Genomic DNA, 22,632 nt, shown 5'->3' on the forward strand with positions numbered 1-22,632 from the left:
ATATCTTTCTGTTACTTTAAGTATCACAGAACGTTTCCTCACACCCATTTTTTTGCATAACAACGATATCAATTTATCGTACTCTATTGTAAGTGGTAATTTAACATGACCTTGTGGAGATAAACTATACCTCACGTAGTTATTCTCCATCACAATCTCCCCCCCCCCCCCCCCAATATAATAAAACTCTTATTCTACGCTCTTCAGACATTACGAAAAAATGCTTCAGAATTTAACAACAAGAAAAAATTGAACGGGAGTTAGAATTTTATGTGAACAAATTTTTCTAAAATCCTAACCACTTTATATAGGAAATGGCTAGCCCGGGATATAGAAATTTTTTGCCGTATAGCGTTCTTTAAATATATGCTATACACATTTAAATTATTGTGTTTGTCAGTTCACTTATTGGTGGGTTCATATTCAGGGTATAACGTTTTTTTTTGGCGCTATATGTATAGCGTATGAATACAAGATGCTATAACTTAACGACAGATGTTACCGTTAAGGTATAGCGTCTTGTATTTGCACGCTATATGTAAGCACGTGATTTTTGACCCTCCCCGGGAATTTTTACGCTCTTAGCTTAAATATTTAATTTAGGACTAGTATAGCCATTTTCACTATTTTACTTTATTTCGTTGCAAAAAGAAAAAAAATCACAAAATATATATATAAATTTTAGTTTATGTATTTCTCATAAACTTGAAAAATACAAAAATTGTACTTTATTTTGGTTCTTTATTAAAGAACGAAAATTACAAAAAATAGTTTTATTAATATTCTATAGTCATTTTTAACTTTGAAAAATACAAAAATATTACCTCATATTTTATCTTAATATTTAAAAACGAAAATTACAAAAAAATAGTTTTATTAATATTTTTGTAGCTATTTTAAAATCTTGAAAAATATTTAAAAATATATAGTTTTGTTTAAATACTAGTCTTATTTTTGGTAGTTATTTTGCTTACATAGGACTAGTTAAGCAACGTGTTCCTATTTCTCGGGTCCGGGCAAAAGAATAATATTCGGGTTCAAACTACCCGGTTTTAGGCCTAATTTTCGGACCTAGCCCACAATAAACCGTGTCCAGGACACGTGGGGAACCCCACCACGCGTGGGGAACATATGCCTTGAACCCCACCACGCGTGGGGCTCATTTTTCTTGGCCAAAGGGATCAAATACACGGACAAAACATTAAAGGAGGGAGGACTTTTGGAAATTTTTGAAAGGGAGGTACTGTTCACGCTTCTTCTTCCTCAAGAAGAAGAAGCAAAAACCCTAGCGGACTCCTCCTCAACCCTTCACTTCCCCCTCGCCGGAAACCACCAGTCCAAACACCACCACTGCTCGTCGCAACCAATCCATCACCTTCCCCGGCTTCTTCTTCCCTACCCCGGAAAAACCAGAAAACTGACGACCAAAAACCCTACCTCCCCGCGTCCAAACCCAACACCAAATGAACGCCATAACCACCACCCCCCACGTCCAAAGTCACCATCAACGACGCCCAGCTCCATCACACCCGTCGCAACCCAAAAACCAGTCGCGACGCCACTCCCTCACGTCCGAACGACCATCGCTTCCATCCTCCATTAAATCCGGCGAGTACTGCTGCTTCGCCTTCGTCGTCCAAACCACCGAACACCACCAGCTCCTCCCGTCGACCACTGCCCAACCCACCACAAAACACCACCTCCTTCCTCACCCAAACTAGTCGAAAAACCCTACTGTCAAGAACAAAGAACCCACCATCGTTCCACCTCCGTCAACTAGCCTAACCTCCCCCAGCCCAACTCCATAACCATCGTCGTCAAACCTTCAGCTCCCAAACACCACCTTCAACCAACCCACCTGCTCGTCGAACCCCCTCCTCCTCACGTCCAGCAAAAACACCAACTCCCTCACCTTCCCCATCGCCCCGACGACCCACTGCTGCTGCCCAGCTCGCAATCCCCAGTCCAGCATCCAAACGACCCCTTTTGCTTCATATTCGCGTATCAGTCTGTTGCGTCGAAAAACAGAAATACAGCAGCAACCAACATTTCGTGCGTTGGCAGTCTTGGCCGAGGTTTCAGTCTCTATTGAGGTCGTCGTTGTTCGTCGAGGTCCGGAACGTCGAGGTCGTTCCGAGTTTTCGTTGTTGTTCCTCGTTCAGTGAAGTCCAGCTTGAGTCCCGTCGGGGTCTTGTTTGTGTTCTAGGTTTGTCGAGGTTCGAAGGTTAGTATTCTTCATCCTTTGTTTCATTCCGTTCATTTCGCATATTATCGTTCAAGGTGAATAAAGAGTATTATTTGATATGGATGTATGTCAATAATGCATTTTCGTTGTGTCTTTTGCTAAGAAAAAAAAAAGCTTATTTCATGGTTAGTTACCGCATATGCTTAAAGTAAATGAGAGAATATATCGTGGGTTTAAGTTTTTACGAGAATGTTTACTTCCATGCATATATTTGTGTTTATTAAGGGAACAATTTGACATCCAGTGAATTGTTGCGAATGTATGTACTCACGTGTATTATGTACTCTCGTTGCAATAAGTATGTGGACGTCTGAATGAAAAAATCATGACTACTGGCGTTAAAGTCATATTTCTCATTTTTAGTAATAGAAGTTGGATTTAATAACAATAACAATACGCTAGCAAAGTTGGGATTAATAAGGAGCCTTATTAAAATATTTAGATTCCGGGACGGGCCGTTTAGCAAATTTCACGGCCTTACCCAAAAATAATAATGCGCTAGTTGCTTTAGAGGCGCCTTTAATAATGTTATCTCCCTAAACTCGGGTGCACATTTATGTGACCCAAATCCAAATCTCAACGGAGTCGAAATATGTCTCTAGTCACGGGCGCATTGATTGTGGCGGGGCCCGAGACGCATTTCCACGACGTTGCAAATTCCTTCAAAAATAAGAATGAGATGAGCCTCGCCGAATAAAAATACAAATTGTGGGGCCCTCAGTAAATACTTGTTTTAAATTACTTAGAGTTCAGGAGGGCCGTTTAGCGAATTTCACGGCCTTCCCAAAATAATAACACGATAGTCTCTTTAAGCGCGTGTTTAATAATCTATTTTCTTAAACTTGGGTGTGCATTTCATGTGACCCAAATCCAAATCTCAAAACATCAAATAAAATGCGTTCCGGATTGTGGGTGCATTTCATGTGACGCAATCCAAAGACGTGTTTTAAGCGATGTTCACATTCTTTTGAAATAACAATAATAAAAAAGCGGTTAAAAGTTAAAATTTGCACATAAGTTCATACTTGTATAAAATCAGATAATCAAGCCAAATATAACAGTTGAGCGACCGTGCTAGAACCACGGAACTCGGGAATGCCTAACACCTTCTCCCGGGTTAACAGAATTCCTTATCCGGATTTCTGGTACGCAGACTGTAATATGGAGTCATTCTTTTCCTCGATTCGGGATTAAAATTGGTGACTTGGGACACCCTAAATCTCCCAAGTGGCGACTCTGAAATTAATAAATAAATCCCGTTTCGATTGTCCTTTAATTGGAAAAAACTCCCCTGCGCCCCCTCGGGCGCGGGAAAAGGAGGTGTGACACTATATATAGAAATGTATTTTTTTAAACACCTATTAAGGTAATTTGAGTCCAAAAAATAATATTTAGGTTCCGGACTCAATGAATAGTGTACCCCCATATTTGAGGGAACACTATTCATCTCCATTTTTGGGACAAAAATGAGGGAGAGTTGGAACTTTAATACCCCAGAAATTACCCCTATTATAGGAAAATGGGGTAAGGTTGGAGATGACCTTATAAAAAGTAGTAAAAGTTCAATTTTGATAAAGTTCTTTGAAAATATTCATATAAAGTCTTTATATGTTAGAGAACTGATCATGATGATGTCATATGCCGTACTAACAAATAATCATTTGGTCCATTTTAATTGATTTTTAAAGCTATTTTTACACATATTAAGAAATTAGTTAATTAATAATAAAATTGACCATATTAACCTTAATTTATTCATTAAAAATACCCCTATGCTCCTTACTCCAAGGGAATCTTTGGAAAAAATAGATCAATTCCTTCTTGATATTTAAAAAATTAAATATTGTGCATCACAAAAAAGGTCAAAAAATCAATTAAAGTGCACGAGAGGGAGTAAGATAGTATTTATTGGTATAAATGCACACTCTAATTTTGAAGCCAAAATCAAAGTATTTAAAGTTTGTTTAGCCTGATATATTGACACCCTTAATTTAACTCTAACTCTTGGTTAAACTATATCTTGAAAAAAAATTAATTTAATATATTAAGAATTTGATGTGTAATGGATGAAATGATTGAGAATGATTAAGGCTTATTTTATCTTAATTTTTATTTACACCTATAGGTTAGAGGTTCGAGTCATGAAAACAACCACTGATATTTGTATTAAGGTAGGTTATATACATTACACCCTTGTGATATGGTACTTTCCTCAATCCTGCATGAAAACACAATACATTGTGCATTAGGTTCCCCCCTCCCCCCCAAAAAAAATCTATGCTAAAAGTGAAATAATGACTTGACTTGTCTTAAAAATTGTGATTAAATGTATTAATCTCGACTCTAGGGACTAAACTTTAATCCAATTTAGTCAAATGATCAAATTGAAATTTCTAAACAAACACTACAGAAAACAAGATTTTCAGTGACGATGTTCTAGGCAACCTACTTAGTCGCCATCAAAAATAAGTGTCAAGTCGCCATAATAAGTGATATTTTCAGTGGGAAACTATATATTGCTCTTTCAAGTAGTGACCTATCTTAGCTAGCGTTTGGTCATAAATTCTCAAATTTGTTTTGAAAAATCTGATTTGGGTGAAGTTTGGTTTGAAGATGAAAATGTGTTTGGACATTAGTTTTCAAAACATATTTCCCAAATTTATTTTGGAAAAACATGAAACATGACTTATACCCACAAGTTCTAAAAACTATCACAAATACCCAACAATACCATTATCAATAACATACATTATATTATTGCAAACCATAGTCCTGAACATAAATAAATTTGATTCAAAATTATCATTTTTATAATGAACTACATGATGCACTATCAAATGACCGAGAAGACGAAACAATATTGTACAAAATAATAAATGGTGGGCTGTTTTATAAAATACAAAAGTTTGGGGCAATTTTTTAAAAATGTAATAGTGATATTTTGGCCAAAAACCAGCAGCTATTGAGCTGGTTTTGGGATTTGGAATTTTACCAAAATGTAGGTAAAATTTATGGCCAAACGGGTCCTTAAATTTATCTTCTACATTTGCATACTTTTCTGGCGATTTTAGTCGTCATAAAAAGTTAATAATAGGGGTATTCATGATTCGGTTTGGGTCAGTTTTTCAGTTATTTATTAGGTTTTTTCTTAAATATGAGACATACACTACCAAATGCATATTCCGGCGACTACATTTTCGACGCAGCACTATCAAATCAATTGCTCTTTGAAAAATCTATCATTTACATAGATATATTGATTATAATTGAATCTAGTGATGAATAATTTAAGCACTCAATTAAAAATCGATTATTTTTAACATGAAATAAACTCTTATACTTAGCAAAAGAAAACTACTAATCAAATTAGAATGTGAAGGTAAAGAATTAAACTATTATAATAGCAAAGAACTAGAATAAAAATACAAATGACTAATATGTACCATAAAATTTTAGAAACTTTATATAAAAATATATACATATATATAGGTGTAATAATAAATTTAAATAGCTATTTTTATAGTTGGTTTGATTCATTTTTTGGGTTATTTTTTTTATTAAAACCAAGACCAAATTAAATTTGATCGGTTTTTAAAATTTAAAATCAAAATCAAAATCAAAATCAAAATCAAATTAAACCTAAAAAGTATCGATTTTTTTGATCGGTTTGATTTGATTTTTCGAATATTTTATGAACGTCCTAGTTAGTAATAAAACATGCAAGCTTTGTGGTGATGAAACTCGCATAGAAAGTAAAAAAGCGCCACAAATATCGGTAGGTCGCTACTCTAGAAGGCGATGTACATGTCGGTACCTACCTTTAGACGCGACCTTGGAAGTCGCCACAGAATCGTCGATGAAAACCTTCCTTAATAAAAACACTTAATGCAAACACGTGATGATCCCCTCCCTTCATCGTTGGCTTTGAATTACTCGGCAAGATATTAGCTGCTCCACGTGTAGATATTAAGATTAAAAGAAATATCTCAAACCCCTCCTCGTCATTCTGCATTTAGATTTTAGCTTACAACAACTGGAGAACCCCTCCGTACTTAAGCTTTTTAGACATTTTATATCTTTATAAAATAGAATAAGAAACAAAGAAAATTAAAAGAAAAAGAAAATAGATCGTGCGATTCCAAATTTCCAATTCTAAAATTCTCTCTTTCTTCATTTCTTCTTCGCCATGGAAACTTGTGGAACACTTCACTTTTTGACATTCAAAGTTGTATATAGAAACTTGTAGACATTCACAGTCACATCGTTAATATATATTTGAATTGAAGAATTGATCAGTTGAAAGTTCGCGAAGATGTTGGAAGATCAGGTAGCGTACTTGTTGCAGAGGTATTTGGGGAACTATGTTAGAGGACTCAACAAAGAAGCTCTCAAAATCAGTGTTTGGCAAGGTAAATTCCTAATTCTCTGAATGTACAGTTGATTTTCTATTTAACCATTAGCCTTTATGTAATTCGATTTCAAATTGTGTGATGAATTTGTGCAATAAAGTGCTTTCAACGGTATAATTTGGATTTGTATTACTTTGTTATCCGGCGTTTCACATCATATATAGGTTTATTGAATGTTAAATAGTATAGGCTGAAGTAGGCATGTGTGTGAAGAAAGTGTTGAAGCAAAAGCGCATAAATGTTTGAGTGATTAGGACAAAAGTATCTTTAGTTAATTTGCTGCGTGTTCTATTCACAAATGGCTATCTATTTATAGCTGTAGGGTTGGTCATTCTTGTGGTGCATTGTTTAGAGCTACATCGGCTAACTGTCTTCTCCCACGTTCAGTCGACGTTCCTCTATTCATATTTTCTGGAGAAGTGGTTATTTGACTGAGTCTTCTGGCTGTAAAAATTGTTCTTGACTCAGTTAATAACTGTAATCCTTCTTGCACCATTGTAATTTAGGTGTTATCCAACTCTTTGAAGGCGAATCATGGACTTACCCATCTCCCTGGTTGTATACTGGTTCTACAACATTGCTTAGCCCGTGTGGTTGAATCTTCTTTTGGGCTTAACCCATGTTCATTATTCTTTTGTTCTGCTAGGCGTGGTCCCTTTGACTCCTACTTGTTAAATTTTCTTGTTAGCTAGCTGTATTCCAGTTATACTGTCTGAGGGAAACAACATTGTTTCATAAATCTTGTACAACCTATTCCATGTATAGTTTCTTTGTTCAATTACAATGAAGTACATTAGTCTACTATTTGGAAGTGGATAACAAAACAATCTGGTCCAACTTTCATGTTGCCGAGTGGTTGGTTTATTTTTTCCACAACAGTTTTATAGTTCATCTGGATTAGTTTTTCCTCCATTCAGTAAACAAAATTTCACGGAAACACATCAAGGGGATGTGAATCTCCATAGAATCAAGATAACATGATGTAAGAAAGAGGAACCCGCAAAAAGCCCCAGTGAAACCCCGTCAGAAAGTAATAGATACTTCTAGTTCATACAACATAAAATTTAAGTGGTCCTACGGGAATCGTAAGTCATTATGTTATGACGACTTCGATCTTTACATCTGCACCAGTGTCAGATATCTGCACTGTGTTCGAGCAACTGAGGTTTTTATAAGGACCTAGCAACATGGATCCCAGTGATTAAGAGAGTTGAGAAAAGACTGGCAGCATGGTGAAAGAGGTACATATCGAGCATCTCTGTGTAGTTCATGTCATTGTTTCAGGCACTGGACGATGTCACAACTCACTGGTAAATTGGAAAGACTCCAAAGGAGCATCCTACGGGATTCGAGAAATGGGGTTAGGAAGCTCTACTTAGTCAGCTGGGAGAATGTTGCGGGAGGGATCTTGGGTGAAAGGTCTTCGAGTTTTCAACAAGGCCCTATTAAGAAAATGGTTATGGAGACTTTGCGTGAGCAACACGCTCTATGAGGGGAGGTGGAACTTCCAATGGGATTCGACAAATGGGCCTAGGAAGCTCAACTCAGTTAATTGGGAGGACGTTAAGTGAGAGCTCTTGGGATGAAACGTCTTCCAGTTTTCAACAAGGCGCTACTAAGAAAATTGTTATGGAGAATTTGGTTGAGCAACACGCTCTATAGAGGAAGGTTTTACTTCCAATGGGATTCAGAAACATAGGGTTTTGAAGCTTCACTTAATCAGCGGACTCTTCAATGAAATCGGAGGTCTTGAGGTAAAAGGTTGAGTATTCAACAATGCTCTATTAGGCTAATGGTTACGGAGATTCGTGATTGAGAAGTATGCTCTTTGTAGGGAGATGGTAGTGGAGAAGTATAGGAATGTGGAAGGGCAATGGAGGACTATATACATCATACTTGCATTTGTGTGCAGACTTTTGAAAGAATATTATGAAAGATTCACATTCCCGAGCATTTACAGGATCCCAAGTCAGAAAGTGATTACTACGGAAAATTTGAATGATACAAGAGGAGGAAGTATTGGAACGTAAAGAAAAGTAACAATTAACAGAATGGATCAACAAAAAATTAATTGAGTTACTCAAGATTATGTGAATGGAGACAAATCTAAAGACATTTGATACTAAAGTGGGCAAGAAACACATGGAGAGGGAAGAAAATAGAAAAGAGAACAAACAATAGATTTCACATTTGCCAAGCACATAAGCATATAATTGCGTCATATGAATGATATGAATCAGGACCAAAGAAGCTGCATGTCCAATGAAAGAGCACCACAAAATCCTTGCCGAAAGGGTCACTTTGCTCCTACTTTGTACCCAGATAGATGATATTGCTTCAGATGATGGGGTTGGTTTTTTGGATAAGTGAATCCCCCCCCCCCCCCATATATATATATATATATATATATATATATATATATATATATATATATATATTTTTTTTTTTGATAACCGTGGTGTCCGGAACAGCTTGCGCGCACCTCGACTAATTCCACGGGATACCTGCCACCTCCCACCAGCAATAGGTACCAGGTAACTCTATCCACCAAGGCTTGGATAGATGGGAAGAAATCACCTAGTGTGCCTCCGCTGGGATTTCAACCTGAGCCTTATGGTTCTCACCCACTTCATTGACCACTAGACCACACCCGCTGGAATTCCACACAATATTTATATACAATTTTTGATGATTTATAATTTGTTAGGTATATAGTCGGGTTTGTTCGATTTCTTTTTTGGTATAATAACAAATCAAATCACATAGTTTTTGTTTTTTCCAAATGTAATTCCAAACCAAACCTACCCAAAGTATATGTTGGTTTCTTTTGTAGATTTGTTGGATTTTTAGTTATTTTTCCTCATTTTTTCCCATTGAACACTCGTAGCGGAGACTTTAAGGCGGGAAGGAATGAGACATCTCTTTTAGGAAACCCCTACATGCTTCGGAGTTGAATCGTTCTTATATACGGCTTTACACAGTTTGGGTAGATAGTATTGATTTGGAAAGGTTCTCATCGAAACACTTAAGTCAGGTCCTATTATAGATGTTTGTTTATTGGTGGGGAGTGGAGCCTCATGTGGAAAGATATATTGATTTCTTGGAAACTTAAAACAGTTAGTTTTTTTGTATGTTTGCCGCTTGGGAAGCTATTCCGACTGTAGGCAGTTTGAGAAAAATAGGATATATCATGGGAGCTGGTGTTGCATGTGCAAAATGCATGCGAGGAGGTGGATTACATTCTATTGAATTGTGTGATGCAGAACTTTAGACCTCGATATTTACAACCTTCAAGATCTATTGGGTTTGTCCTAAATAGTAGTAGGGTGGAGCTCGAGTTTCATTGTAAGGAAGAAAAAGTAGCTATGGAGGACAGCAACACTTTTCATCTTTTGGGTTTTGGGGAGGATTAGAAATAAGAGAACTTTTGATGGACTAGAGGGTTCAGTGTTGAAGGTTAAGAGTTCTCTTCTATTGCTTTTAACTTCTGCTGCAAGATGGAAATATCAATTTGTGTAGATGGTTAATGTTTTGGGAGACCTGACACATAAGGTTTATGTTGACTTAGTTGGTGAGCCACTTACCGTTGCTGTAAATATTTTGACACCAGATTGGTATGATATCGATGAAATGCCATCCAATTTATGGCCAAAAAGAAAAAAAAAAGTCTTAGTTTGAATATCTCTGTTTTGCATTTACTGGTCATAGTAAAGAGTTCATTCGTAATGAAAATAGCATCTTTAAAGCTGATAATAGATGTTCAAACTCCAATAAGGGAAGCACCCAATAAGTAGCCCCCCTTCTTTAACATCTTGTTCAAGTAACTTGCCCTTGCCTTTATTATTTTTCCCCTCTTGATAATTGTTTTTAATGCCTTCAATGATGTCGAAAGACAGCATTTTAAGCGCAATTCAGTTCAAAAATTTTCTTTTTGACATATTGATTTGGCAAGTTAGATGTATATTCAGAATTTTAGGTGCGGAGTCACTAACTACTTCTTTGTGGCAATGGGTTCAGATTTATGTTAAAACTTTTTTGACTCTATATATATGGCTCGAGCAAAAGCAGTGATACAGGTGCACTCGCTGCCTTGAACATCCATCCATCCACGGAAGTGGAAGCTTTAGGTCTTCTTTTTTTTAGGGGGGATGCCATTGTATATAATACAGTTCTTAAGTGTTTTCCTTGACAATATCTGTTGCAGACAATGCAGGTATGGATTAAAAATTTGCTTGGTTACTAACAGATTGTGGCATATGTGACAGGTGACGTAGAGCTAGTAAATATGCAATTAAAACCAGAGGCTCTCAATGCATTGAAGTTACCTGTAAAAGTCAAGGCAGGATTTCTTGGATCTGTGAGACTCAAGGTTCTACCCCTAACATGTGACTTCTGAATGAGTTATTTTGAAGTTTTGAATACCTGAAAGTGAACTGAGTATATTGGTTGTTCTTGGCTGTGGATGCTTTTGCTTATGACTTTAGTATTTTGAACTCGAGGGCATATTTATAAAATTTTGAATCCGTTTCAGTTGTAATTTTATGCCACTGTTGTGTGATTTTGGAAATTAAGTGCACACATCACAGTGATTAATATAATGATGAGTCACTATTGTTTCTACAAGGAGGATTGATTGATCACTATCTCAACCCTTGAGTTAAATGAAAGTTGAGTTGAATAAACCTAATAACATCAATAAAGCAAGCTAAATTTAGAATTAGGTCATCCTTGAAGGAACCTGGTTCGTAACTTCGCATGCTATTTTTTTAAAGTGCTTTATTTATCTAAATTCATATTAAAAACATGTATTCCTACGGATATTGAAGTAACTTTAGGAACTATCCCTAATAAGAGTACCCGTGGTTTTGTAAGTATATTTCCTTTTTTTTAGATGAAGTAAGATAATATCATTGAAATGGCATCAGGAAGATGCCAAATTACAAGAACATAAATTATGTTAGCTCCCGTACAAAAGACAAAAAACATTGTAAGCTTAAGAGTGCCTATGCTAGAACCAGGGAGCTAACAAAATCCAAAAAATTGTCAACCCTATTAACAGGGGAAAGAAAGTTCCAACTGAACAAACTAACTAAACATTTAGCTTTTGGGAATGTGTTGGAGTTGATATTCCATCAAAACATATACCATTTCTTTCCTTCCAAACAATCCAAAATATGACTGCTGGGATCATTCTCCATATTTGATGGCTTTGTCAACTCTCCAAAAAATCCAGCTAATATAGGCTTCGTTGATGGTGTGAGGCATGATCCAAGTTATACCAAAAATGGATATGAAGAAGTTCCAAATATCAGCAGTGACTTGGCAATGAAGAAACAAGATGGTGAACACTTTCTGATCTCTGTTGGCACATATAACATCTGTTAACTAAAGTAATGCTCCTTCTGCTAAGATTGTCCTGTGTTAAAACAACTTCATTGAGGGCAGTCCATGTGAGGCAAGCTACTTTGAGTGGCATTCTGGTCCTCCAGACATGTTTCCAGGGCCAATCATCTAGTATTCCATTATGTGAGCAGATAAGGTTGTAGCCCTCTTTGACTGTGTACTTTCCTTCTTCTGAATTCCCTCGGATGATTCTGTCTGGTTGTTGATCTTCCGTGATGAAATCTCCCAGTGTGGCTAGGAGAGCAAGTAAGTCATTGATTTCCCAATCCTGAAGATTTCTTCTAAACACTGGATTCCAAATGTTGTTCTCTCTGTTTTGAGCAATATTTGAGTCCTGATTGCAGGCTATTAGGTATAGACCTGGGTATGAATCCTTTAGTGCTGTATTACCAAGCCATATGTCTTTCCAGAATTTCACATGAACACCACTACCAACTTTGAATGATGTATTCTGAAAGAAATCATTTTGAAAGCTGCTGATGTGTTTCCATAAACCCACTCCATGAGGTGCTGGACTTCTCTTGGGGCTCCAGTGATTCTGAATTCCATATTTGGCGTCAATGATCTCCTTCCAGTAACCTGCTTCAGTTTGTCCATACCTCCATAGCCATTCATTAGCATACATTTGTTGTGAAGCTTAAGATTCCTGATACCCAATCCCCCCATAAGACTTTGGTTGACTTACTTTTGGCCACCTAACAAGTGAAAATTTGTGTTTCACTGTTTCCTTCCCATAAAAACCTTCTTCTTAACCGGTCTAGTTGTTTCAGGACTGAGCTTGGCATAGGAAACAGAGACATGTAATAAGTTGGTATGTTGTCAAGTACACTACTGATCAGTGTGAGTCTGCCCCCATCGAGAGATATTGCATTTGCCAGGTTGCTAGTCTCTTTTCAACTTTTTCAATGACTCCATTCCAAATTTCAGTGGATTTGAATTTGGCTCCTGGGGGGAGTCCTAGATAAGTTGTGGTAAAGGAGCCAGTTTTGCAGCTAAGTATTTCAACTAATTCCTCCAAATTTTGAACCTCATTCACTGCATAAATAATGCTTTTAAGCATATTGATATGTAGCCCAGACAATGCTTCAAAAATGAGTAAGATGAGGTTGAGATTGATTACTTGTGACCTTTTTGCACCACAGAAGATCAATGTGTCATTTGCATATAACATGTGTGATACATTGATTGAATTTGCAGGATTTTTCCCAACCTGAAAACCTTGTATCCATTGAAGCTCCTTTGCCCTTCCTAGCATCTACGAGAGACCCTCCATTGCCAATATAAAGAGAAAAGGAGAGAGTGGATCTCCTTGCCTGAGGCCTTTTTGAGGAGAAAAGAAACCTACAGGACTTCTGTTAACCAACACGGAATATTTCACAGTTGATATGCAGTATTTTATCCACCTTATCCACCTATCTCCAAATCCCATCTTCTTTAAGATGATGAGATATGCCCAACTCAGTTGATCAGAAGCTTTTTCAATGTCTAATTTGCACAGCAAACCTGTTTCACCACTTTTGATTCTCCAATCCAAGACCTCATTGGCAATCAGGGAGGCATCTGTGATCTGCCTGCTTTTATTATAAAAGCACTTTGCTGCCCAGAGATCAAATTGGCAATGACCTTTAATCTTTCAGCCAAATTTTTTGCAGCTATCTTGTAAATACTCCCTATTAAACTGATAAGTCTATAGTCCCTTAGTTCTATTGCTCCTTTCTTTTTGGGGATAAGAGCAATAAATGCAGCATTGCAGGATTTGACCATATGACAGCTATGATAGAAGTGATTGAGAGCCTCCATTTAATAAAGTCCCATGCCTTTTGAAAGAAGGCCATAGTGAACCCATCGGGCCTGGTGCTTTATCAGGAGCACAAGACTTTAAGGCTGCCAAGACTTCTGATTCCCCAAAAGGTGATTCTAGAACAACACATTCATCTGCAGATAATGAGGGTAACCCCTCGAACTCTGCTGTAGGTCTCCAGGGCTCCCTCTCCTTGTACAAAGCCTGATAATAATCCAGTATTTCCTGTTTGATATGCTCCTTATCTTCAACTAGATTTTCTCCCACCTTGAGCCTATCAATGCTATTGTTCCTCCTTTGAGAATTAGCAATTTTCTGAAAATACTTTGTGTTTCTGTCTCCCTCCTTTAGCCATAGGCATCTGGATTTTTGTCTCCAAGAGACTTCTTCAGCTAGTGCAATCTGTTGAAGTTCCAATTTGAGATTGAAAGTACTCAGCTTTTTCTCTGGAGAATGTACCCTATGTTCAGCCACTTGATCCAAGAGTCTTAACTCATCTAGTGCCTTGTTCCTTCTGTCTTCCAACTTGCCATGCACCTCTCTATTCCAGGTTGTCAAGTCCTTCTTTAAGGATCTCAACTTCTGGATGAGAATAAGTATTCCTTGAATTACTCAAATCAATCCAATTGATAGCTAAAACATTAGAAGTATTAAATGAAGTTGATCTTTAGGCCAAAAAAAAAAGGTTATTACATCTTTTTGATCAACAAACCTGGAGTTTAAGCTTTGGTCCACATGAACCACAAACAAGTTTTTTTGCTTAGCATGTTAAGAGTTCCAATGCTCTCTAAGAAATAAGCACATACTTCTCACAGCCTAGATACTTCTCCTCCCTTGTCCGTGTTTGTTTGTCTGTGAGGTTGCTTGCTCTTCAATGGAATGTAAGTTGCTGCAGGTTGTTTCAGTGTTGTCAAAAGCTCATTTGAGGTGCTCTTAAACCCTAAAAAATAAGATAATGTCAGGCTGTGCGCATCATCTCGCTTAAGCAGCACTTTAGCGAAAGCTTTAAGGTGCTAATGCATGCACCTCATCACCTATTGGAGGGCACAATAACTATAGTTGGTAAATTGATAAATCATTTGTCGAATCTTCACTACACATGTTAGGTTCTCTTCTTTTGGTCTATTGGGGCTTTTTTTTGGATGTAACCAGGCACATTGTGCCAATTTGTTTATAATAATACTTACCACCTATAGCGGACACTATTGGGTCCTTGTAACTATTACAAGACTAGGTTTTTGTTCTTTTTGGGGGTCTTGTAACTATGTTTTACTCTTAGTACTTTCTTTGCGCTAAGGGTTACTTTATCTTATTTATAAAATTTGTTACCTTCAAAAAAATAAAAAATTACCATTTCAAAAGAAAAAAGAGTGAGTTTTTAACGATTAGGAAATAAAAGTACACCTTTTCACACCCTTATCAGAAAAAAAGTACACCTTTTCACATAAATCAGATATTTATAAAATGTATTTTCACCTTGATTGATATGATTTTTACATCTTAAGTTTCGCTTAATTATAGTTATGTCAATTCTTTTGTCAAAATAATTATTGTGCTTGTTTGTAGGTATTTTCTGTTGCCTTATATGTACACACACATATATAGTTGTGTATGTGTATACATGATTATATATATATATGTATATGTGTATGTGTATATATATATATATATATATATATATATATATATATATCTGTTGTTTTTCTTCATTGGTGAGCTTTTCGTTAAAACCCACACTTCATTTCTGCTTTGTGCTTAAAGCCCCAACAGATTATGGTGCTTCGCTGTGCTTTTTGCTTTTGACTACTCTGGGTTGTTTGGTGTAGTTACAGTGTGTCCACCTACTAGGGATTCTATAGTATCTCTAAATATTTCATTCCTTCTACCTTTTCTTATGACTTCTTATCATTTTCCATGTAACATTGGGACAGTTGGTATCCCCTTTATGGGTGACTGTTTAATTAAGGAATTGTATTGTCATTTGCATGTCAGTAATTAGTCCATAACTATAGGTACCATGGAGCAGGCTTGGCCAAGATCCAGTTCAAGTTCACCTGGATCGTATTTTCTTATTAGCTGAGCCAGCAACCCAAGTTGAAGGATCTACCGAAGATGCTGTCCAAGAAGCTAAGAAGAGTAGAATACGAGTAAGGTTTTGAGTCTCAAGTAAAATTTTTTGCATGTCGACAGGAAATGTTTTTGATGTTACCTCTTTTGATCGCAACTAGGACATGGAAACAAAGCTTCTGGAGAGTAGACGAATCCTACAGACAGAAATGGTATATTTTTTTGTCTTTTGTCAAATACATAAAACTTTGACGTATGTGTGCCAACTTGGATGCTCAGAATGATGGGTTCATTGGTTGCTTCTGTCAGTAGTAAACTGTTAATCTGATATCTAGCTTACTAACTTTGACTGCTGATGCTGCCTCTTGTTTTTGGACGTGAACTTATGGGTCTAGTGAAAAATGATTTGTTTTTTTCTTCTCTTGATGAAAGTGAAAAGTGAGAGATACGGGTAAGAGGCTGTCAATTTGCGTCAATAACTGCAGCATAATATTGTTTTTAGTATTCCTGTGCTTCTAGATACTGAAATGGAGAGGAGGCATTATAGTTTCTTAAGAATGTCAGTTGGTTCAGCATTATCCATGCTTATGGTTCTAGATTAGGAGTAATTAAGAAATGGCATTACAGTTTCTATAGAAAGTATAGTTCAGGGATTCTAATGTTATAATCTTTAGATATTAGTACCCACATCTTTAAATGAACTGAGATTTGACATCAATGTTAAGATATTCCTGTTGCTTGTTGTGTGTGGCACTCATATATGTTAAGTTCGATTGAGTTTTACCATATAAGATTTCCAAAGGCTGCTTGGAATGTTCTGTTTTAGTTTTTTTATCTTTAAACATCTTAAGGTATCCTCTTTGATTCGTTTTATGACATTGCCACGGATGGGAAACAAATGTAAATCATAGTTCTTGTATGGAATGGCAGTTTCACAGAATATTGTCCATCAAGTATCATCACTGTAACCAATTTTCTTCTTTGCCTTTCTCCTCAAGAATAAGTCCTGGTTGGGGTCTTTGATCAACACAGTAATTGGGAATTTGAAGCTTTCAATTTCAAATATCCACATCAGATATGAAGATCTTGAGAGGTAAGGAGGTTCAACTGTTGATTTCTTTGAATTTGTGATGAGTCTGACTAGCTTTCATCGTGCAGCAATCCTGGCCACTCTTTTGCAGCTGGTATGACCTTAGAGAAACTATCAGCTATGACGGTAGATGAGAGCGGGAGTGAAACCTTTGTAACTGGAAATGCATTGGATTTTATACAGAAGGTCCGTCTCTTTCGCACTTTTAAGTTGATGAAAAGATAAAAGTTCTTAACCACCCCCTACCCAATGACCTCTTTATGGTATGCGTTTATACATTAAGCAAACCTCTTATTTTCAACTTCCCCAATTTTCTTGCGCCTTGTCTACTTTTGCCCTCGTTGTGTTCTGTTTATAGCTGATTAGTTAGCAACTATAGTCGTGCAAAACTAGTGGTTTTTCGCTGAAGCAATTTTAGTGTCCCTTTACTCTCTTCAACCAGATTCTAGGTCCTTGATCATATCATTCCTGCAGTCCATTACCTACCTCTCTACTGCATCTCTCTTGCCTCTGGCTGTAGCTGTTCTCTGAAATCATGTCAACAATGAAAAAAGGGAACTGCCAAGTGCATATGTATTTTAATGAAGTCTTATTATCTTGTCTAGATTTTTATATGATGTGATAATTCTTCCTATGTTTTTCTTGATAAAATGTCCTTCTGGTTTCTTATTTCACACTTTTTATTGATTTGTTTTTTGACGTGTTAGTCCGTAGAACTTGAACGGCTAGCTGTTTATTTCGATTCTGATATCAGTCCGTGGCATATTGACAAACCTTGGGCAGATTTGCTACCACTGGAGTGGGTCAAGGTACTTCTCGAGTGTTCTGGTTGTCATTTGATGGTTCCTCTTTCTGATCTGTCCCTATTCGTAAACCTAGTTCAATCCTCAGATTTTCAGATATGGAACGGATAATGGCAAACCAGCTGATGGTCACATTAAAGAGCATTCTTACATTTTGCAACCAGTGACTGGGAAAGCTAAGTTCTCAAAACAGCGCCCTAATCCTTCACTTGATAATACGGAACCTCTACAAAAGGCAGTTGTGGCTCTGGATGATGTGACTCTTTGTTTGTCAAAGGCTGGTCTTGCTAACTTTTCTTTTCTGTCTTTTATTTCTCGTCCATGTGGAATTGATATCTAGCTTGTTTTGGCTTTTTCACTTACTTTGGCATGTAACTTGTGCAGAATGGCTATAGGGATTTATTAAAGTTGGCTGAGAACTTTGCTGCCTTCAATCAACGGTTGAAATATGCTCATCTTCGTCCACATGTCCCGGTGAGATCTGATCCAAAATCTTGGTGGAAGTATGCTTATCAAGCTTTATCTGATCAGATAAAGAAGGCCAGGTATGTAACTAGTTTCTTAAGGAATTAAGAGACTCGCCAAACTTCCTCTTACATTTTGATATCCTCACAACACTCTGATGCGAAGGCTAAACAAACGCGATAAAAGAGGAGCTAACATGTTTCTACTTGTCCTCATAATCTCTCTTGGACCTGAAAAAGATGCTAATGCTTTCGTTTACGCATTCACCATATTTGCTCTATTTTATTTTGATAAAAAATGATAGGGCTTTTGAGGAAAAAATGTTACAGCTTTTAGAAGATGTAATATCATTCTCTCTTATTTCGTTAAGTTGTGTAGATATATATGTGTATGCACGTGGAGAAGATTTGGTTCTTAGTCTTCAATTAATAATACCATTATTGTTTGTAGTGGAAAATTGTCATGGGAGCAGGTCCTGCGATATACGAGGTTGCGGAAGAAATATATCTCTTTGTATGCTTCATTGCTGAAATCTGATCCTGATCGGATAGTAATAGATGATAGTAAAGATTTAGAAGAACTGGATCACACGCTTGATGCTGAAATCATTCTTCAATGGAGGTAATTTGTGCTGCATGTTTTTCTATATTATTTCATGAATTGTTGGCTAATGGACTGCATCAAATTCAAAGGCAATATGTTGGTGTTGCAACATTGTGGGATTAACTTGCTTTCTATTAGTCTCGACAGCATTACTGGATACACTTTTGGTGAGCTGTATATTTTTAGTCAATTTGTCAGGTGACCCTGAGCAATCTTCCCCCTTCTCCATTGATGTTTCTCTGTGTGTGTGTGATTCTCTCTCTCCCTCTGTGTGTGTGTGTGTGTTTCTCTCTCTCCCTCTGTGTGTGTTTCTCTGGTGCATACACTTTGACTTGCAAGTTCGAGGCTCTTTTATAGAATTTTCAATGTCACATAACAGGAGTGTATGCCCCAAATTGTAGAATAGAAAGGAAAATAGTATGGAGAGAAATTGGTGCAGTGAGAGGATTGATGGAAGGTCCTTGGGCGGTTTGTGGTGATTTTAATGTTACAAGGTACCCTTCTGAAAAACGGGAATGTTCAAGGAGGTCCAGGGCGATGGTGGAATTCTCAGATTTTATAGAAGATATGGAGTTGATAGACCTTCGACTTGAAGGAGGCTACTATACTTGGTTCAAAAGGGACAATCATACAACCGCTTCAAGAATTGATAGATTTCTCATTTCAGAAGAATGGGATGAAAGCTTCAGAAACATCAATCAAACTATCCAACAAAGGCTGATTTCTGACCATTCACCTGTGGCTTTATACTGTGGTGCTTGGGAACAAGCTAAATCATACTTTAAGTTCGAAAATTGGTGGCTGAATGTGGAAGGTTTTGATGACAGAATTAGAGACTGGTGGACATCTTTTGAATTCTCAGGAAGACCAGATTACATTTTAGCTTGCAAGTTAAAAGCGCTCAAGGGCAAGCTAAAAGAATGGAGCAGAAGTTGTGAAGGTAATTTGGGATTGGAAAAATCAAAATTGCTGAGTCAACTCGCAGGTTTTGAGGCAACACAATAACTAAGAGCGCTGACAGAGGAGGAATCAGTGAGGAAAGTAGTTACTCTAATAGAGATTGAGGAACAACTCAAGAATGAAGAAAGTGCATGGAGACAGAAATCAAGAGCTCTGTGGCTCAAATAAGGGGACAGGAATACAAAATTTTTCCATCGTACTGCCAATGCACACAAGAGAAACAACAACATTGATCAACTATCGATTCGACATGAAGTAGTCGAGGATCCAGCCAGAATAGAGAACGAGATCATTGAATTCTACAAGGGGTTATACACAGAACCTGAAGAGTGGAGACCAACGGTCAATTTCGAAAATAGCCCAAGAATTTCTGAATCAGAGAGGGAGTCTTTACAGAGTAACTTTGAGGAACAAGAAGTTTTGAGCTGTCTGAAGATGTGTGCAAGTGACAAGGCCCCAGGTCCGGATGGATACACAATGGGTTTTTTCATAAAGTGTTGGGACATTTTGAAGGAAGACATCATGGAGGCCTTCAACAACTTCCATTCGCAGGAGATGTTTGAGAAAAGCTTCAATGCAACATATATAGCTTTGATTCCAAAGAAGACAGGTGCGAAAGAATTGAGAGATTTCAGACCGATCAGTCTGATAGGGAGCTTCTACAAACTGCTCTCAAAAGTCTTGACTGAAAGACTTAAGAGGGTGGTAGGGAAAATTGTCGATGCTCAACAAATGACTTTCATCAAAGGAAGACAAATAATAGATGCAGTGTTGATTGCCAACGAAGCTGTGGATTCAAGAATAAAAAAGAAAGAACCCGGAATCTTATGCAAATTAGATATTGAGAAGGCCTATGATCATGTAAATTGGAGCTTCCTACTCAGAATGCTAGAACAAATGGGTTTTGGGCAGAAATGGAATAGATGGATGAAATTTTGCATATCTACTGTAACATTCTCCATTCTCATAAATGGATCTCCTAAAGGTTTTTTCCATTCACACAGAGGTCTAAGACAAGGTGATCCTTTATCTCCCTTTCTATTCATTATAGCCATGGAAGGATTGAACAACATGATCAAAACGGCTAAAGTCAGTGGATGGGTTAAAGGTTTTGAGGTAAACAGGAGTGGGGCAAACAATCTAAAGATCACACATCTCCAATATGCTGACGATACTCTAGTCTTCTGTGACGCTGAAAAGGAACAACTTAGATTCCTAAGGATCATTTTGGTCTTATTTGAGGGAGTCTCAAGATTACACATCAACTCGAGAAAGAGCAATATTTTCCCCATTAATGAAGTTAACAACATGGAGCAACTGACACAGATATTGGGAGGAGAAGTTGGGTCCCTACCAACTGTTTACCTTGGGATGCCTCTTGGTGCAAGATCCAAATCAAAAGAGATCTGGAATTCAGTCATAGAAAAGTGTGAGAAGAAGTTGTCAAGATGGAAATCGCAATACCTATCATTGGGGGGAAGGCTAGTTCTAATCAACTCAGTATTAGACTCACTTCCTACTTGTATGATGTCTTTGTTCCCAATTCCAGCCGGCATTTTACAGAGATTGGACAAACTACGAAGATCATTCCTTTGGCAAGGTAATAAGGAGAAAAAAGTCTTCCATTTAACTAAATGGAAGACACTCACAATGGCTAAAAAACAAGGTGGTTTAGGAATAAGGAATTTGAAGAATCAAAGCAAGGCTCTTAGAATGAAATGGTTATGGAAGTACTCTCAAGAACCCCAATCTTTATGGGGCAAAGTGATAAAAGCTCAGTATGGCGAGGAAAATATCTGGGTGTCAAAAAAAGTCAGAACATCATATGGAGTAAGTGTGTGGAAATCCATCAGAGAACTTTGGCCTATAATGAAGAACCACTCCTCCATTAGAGTGAACAACGGAAGGAACACATCATTCTGGAATGATAACTGGTTAGGACACGGAAGCTTAAAGGAAAGATACCCTGATATGTTTGGTTTAGCACATAACCAGCACAAGACAGTAGCTGATATGAGGAGTCATCAAGGATGGGAAATCGCTATCAGAAGACAGCTGAATGACTGGGAGATAACAAGATTAGCTGACCTTTACAAAGAGCTGGAAGCATTTAAAGGATTACAGGAAGGGTTTGATTTACTTTGGTGGCAGAGACACAACAGAGGGGTTTACCGGGTGAAGGATGCATATAAGATTTTGAATCATAATAATCAAATGGTAGACCCATGGCCTTGGAAACATATATGGAAAACAAAGATTCCATACAAGGTAGCATGCTTCACTTGGCTACTAGCAAAGGAGGCGGTATTAACCCAGGATAATCTCATTAAAAGGGGAATTTCGCTGTGTTCTAGATGTTTTCTATGTGGAGAAAATGCTGAAACTGTCACCCATTTATTTCTACATTGCAAGATTACAGACCAACTAGGGGTATTTCATGGTCAATGCCATACAGGCTTAAAGACGTTCTTTATAGCTGGAAGAAGCTGGAGCTGAAGCAACTAGTAGAGATAGATGGAGGACTGTCCCGGCTTGTATATGGTGGACAGTTTGGAGGGAAAGAAACGCTAGATGTTTTGAAGATAGAAGCAATCCAGTGCAGAAGATTAAACTCAATTGTATTCTTCTTTTTTGTTTTTGGTGTAAACAGATCTACACAGAAGATACATTGACAATCATAGACATACTAGGATCTTGTTAGGTCTCAAATCAGAACATCTACTAATCCTCTTCATGTAAATTTGGTTTTCAGTGCAACCTATGTACTGATGTTTCTAATATATACA

At 37.3% G+C, this 22,632-nt stretch overlaps 1 protein-coding gene across 1 annotated transcript in view; it reads left to right on the forward strand.

Moving 5' to 3' along the window:
* The first annotated feature begins 6,248 nt into the window (after positions 1-6,248).
* Positions 6,249-22,632, forward strand: part of LOC104225778 (uncharacterized) — a 67,337-nt gene continuing 50,953 nt past the window's right edge. The window contains exons 1-10 of the mRNA XM_070153011.1: positions 6,249-6,654; positions 10,920-11,023; positions 15,871-16,005; positions 16,087-16,137; positions 16,924-17,018; positions 17,084-17,201; positions 17,723-17,824; positions 17,907-18,095; positions 18,203-18,363; positions 18,734-18,904. Of these exons, the coding sequence (XP_070009112.1) occupies positions 6,558-6,654; positions 10,920-11,023; positions 15,871-16,005; positions 16,087-16,137; positions 16,924-17,018; positions 17,084-17,201; positions 17,723-17,824; positions 17,907-18,095; positions 18,203-18,363; positions 18,734-18,904 (1,223 nt within the window). The 5' untranslated portion in view covers positions 6,249-6,557. The remainder of the gene's footprint in view (positions 6,655-10,919; positions 11,024-15,870; positions 16,006-16,086; positions 16,138-16,923; positions 17,019-17,083; positions 17,202-17,722; positions 17,825-17,906; positions 18,096-18,202; positions 18,364-18,733; positions 18,905-22,632) is intronic.

The sequence above is a fragment of the Nicotiana sylvestris genome, chromosome 8 (genome assembly GCF_000393655.2).
Source record: "Nicotiana sylvestris chromosome 8, ASM39365v2, whole genome shotgun sequence".
In the NCBI taxonomy this organism is placed as follows: domain Eukaryota; kingdom Viridiplantae; phylum Streptophyta; class Magnoliopsida; order Solanales; family Solanaceae; genus Nicotiana; species Nicotiana sylvestris.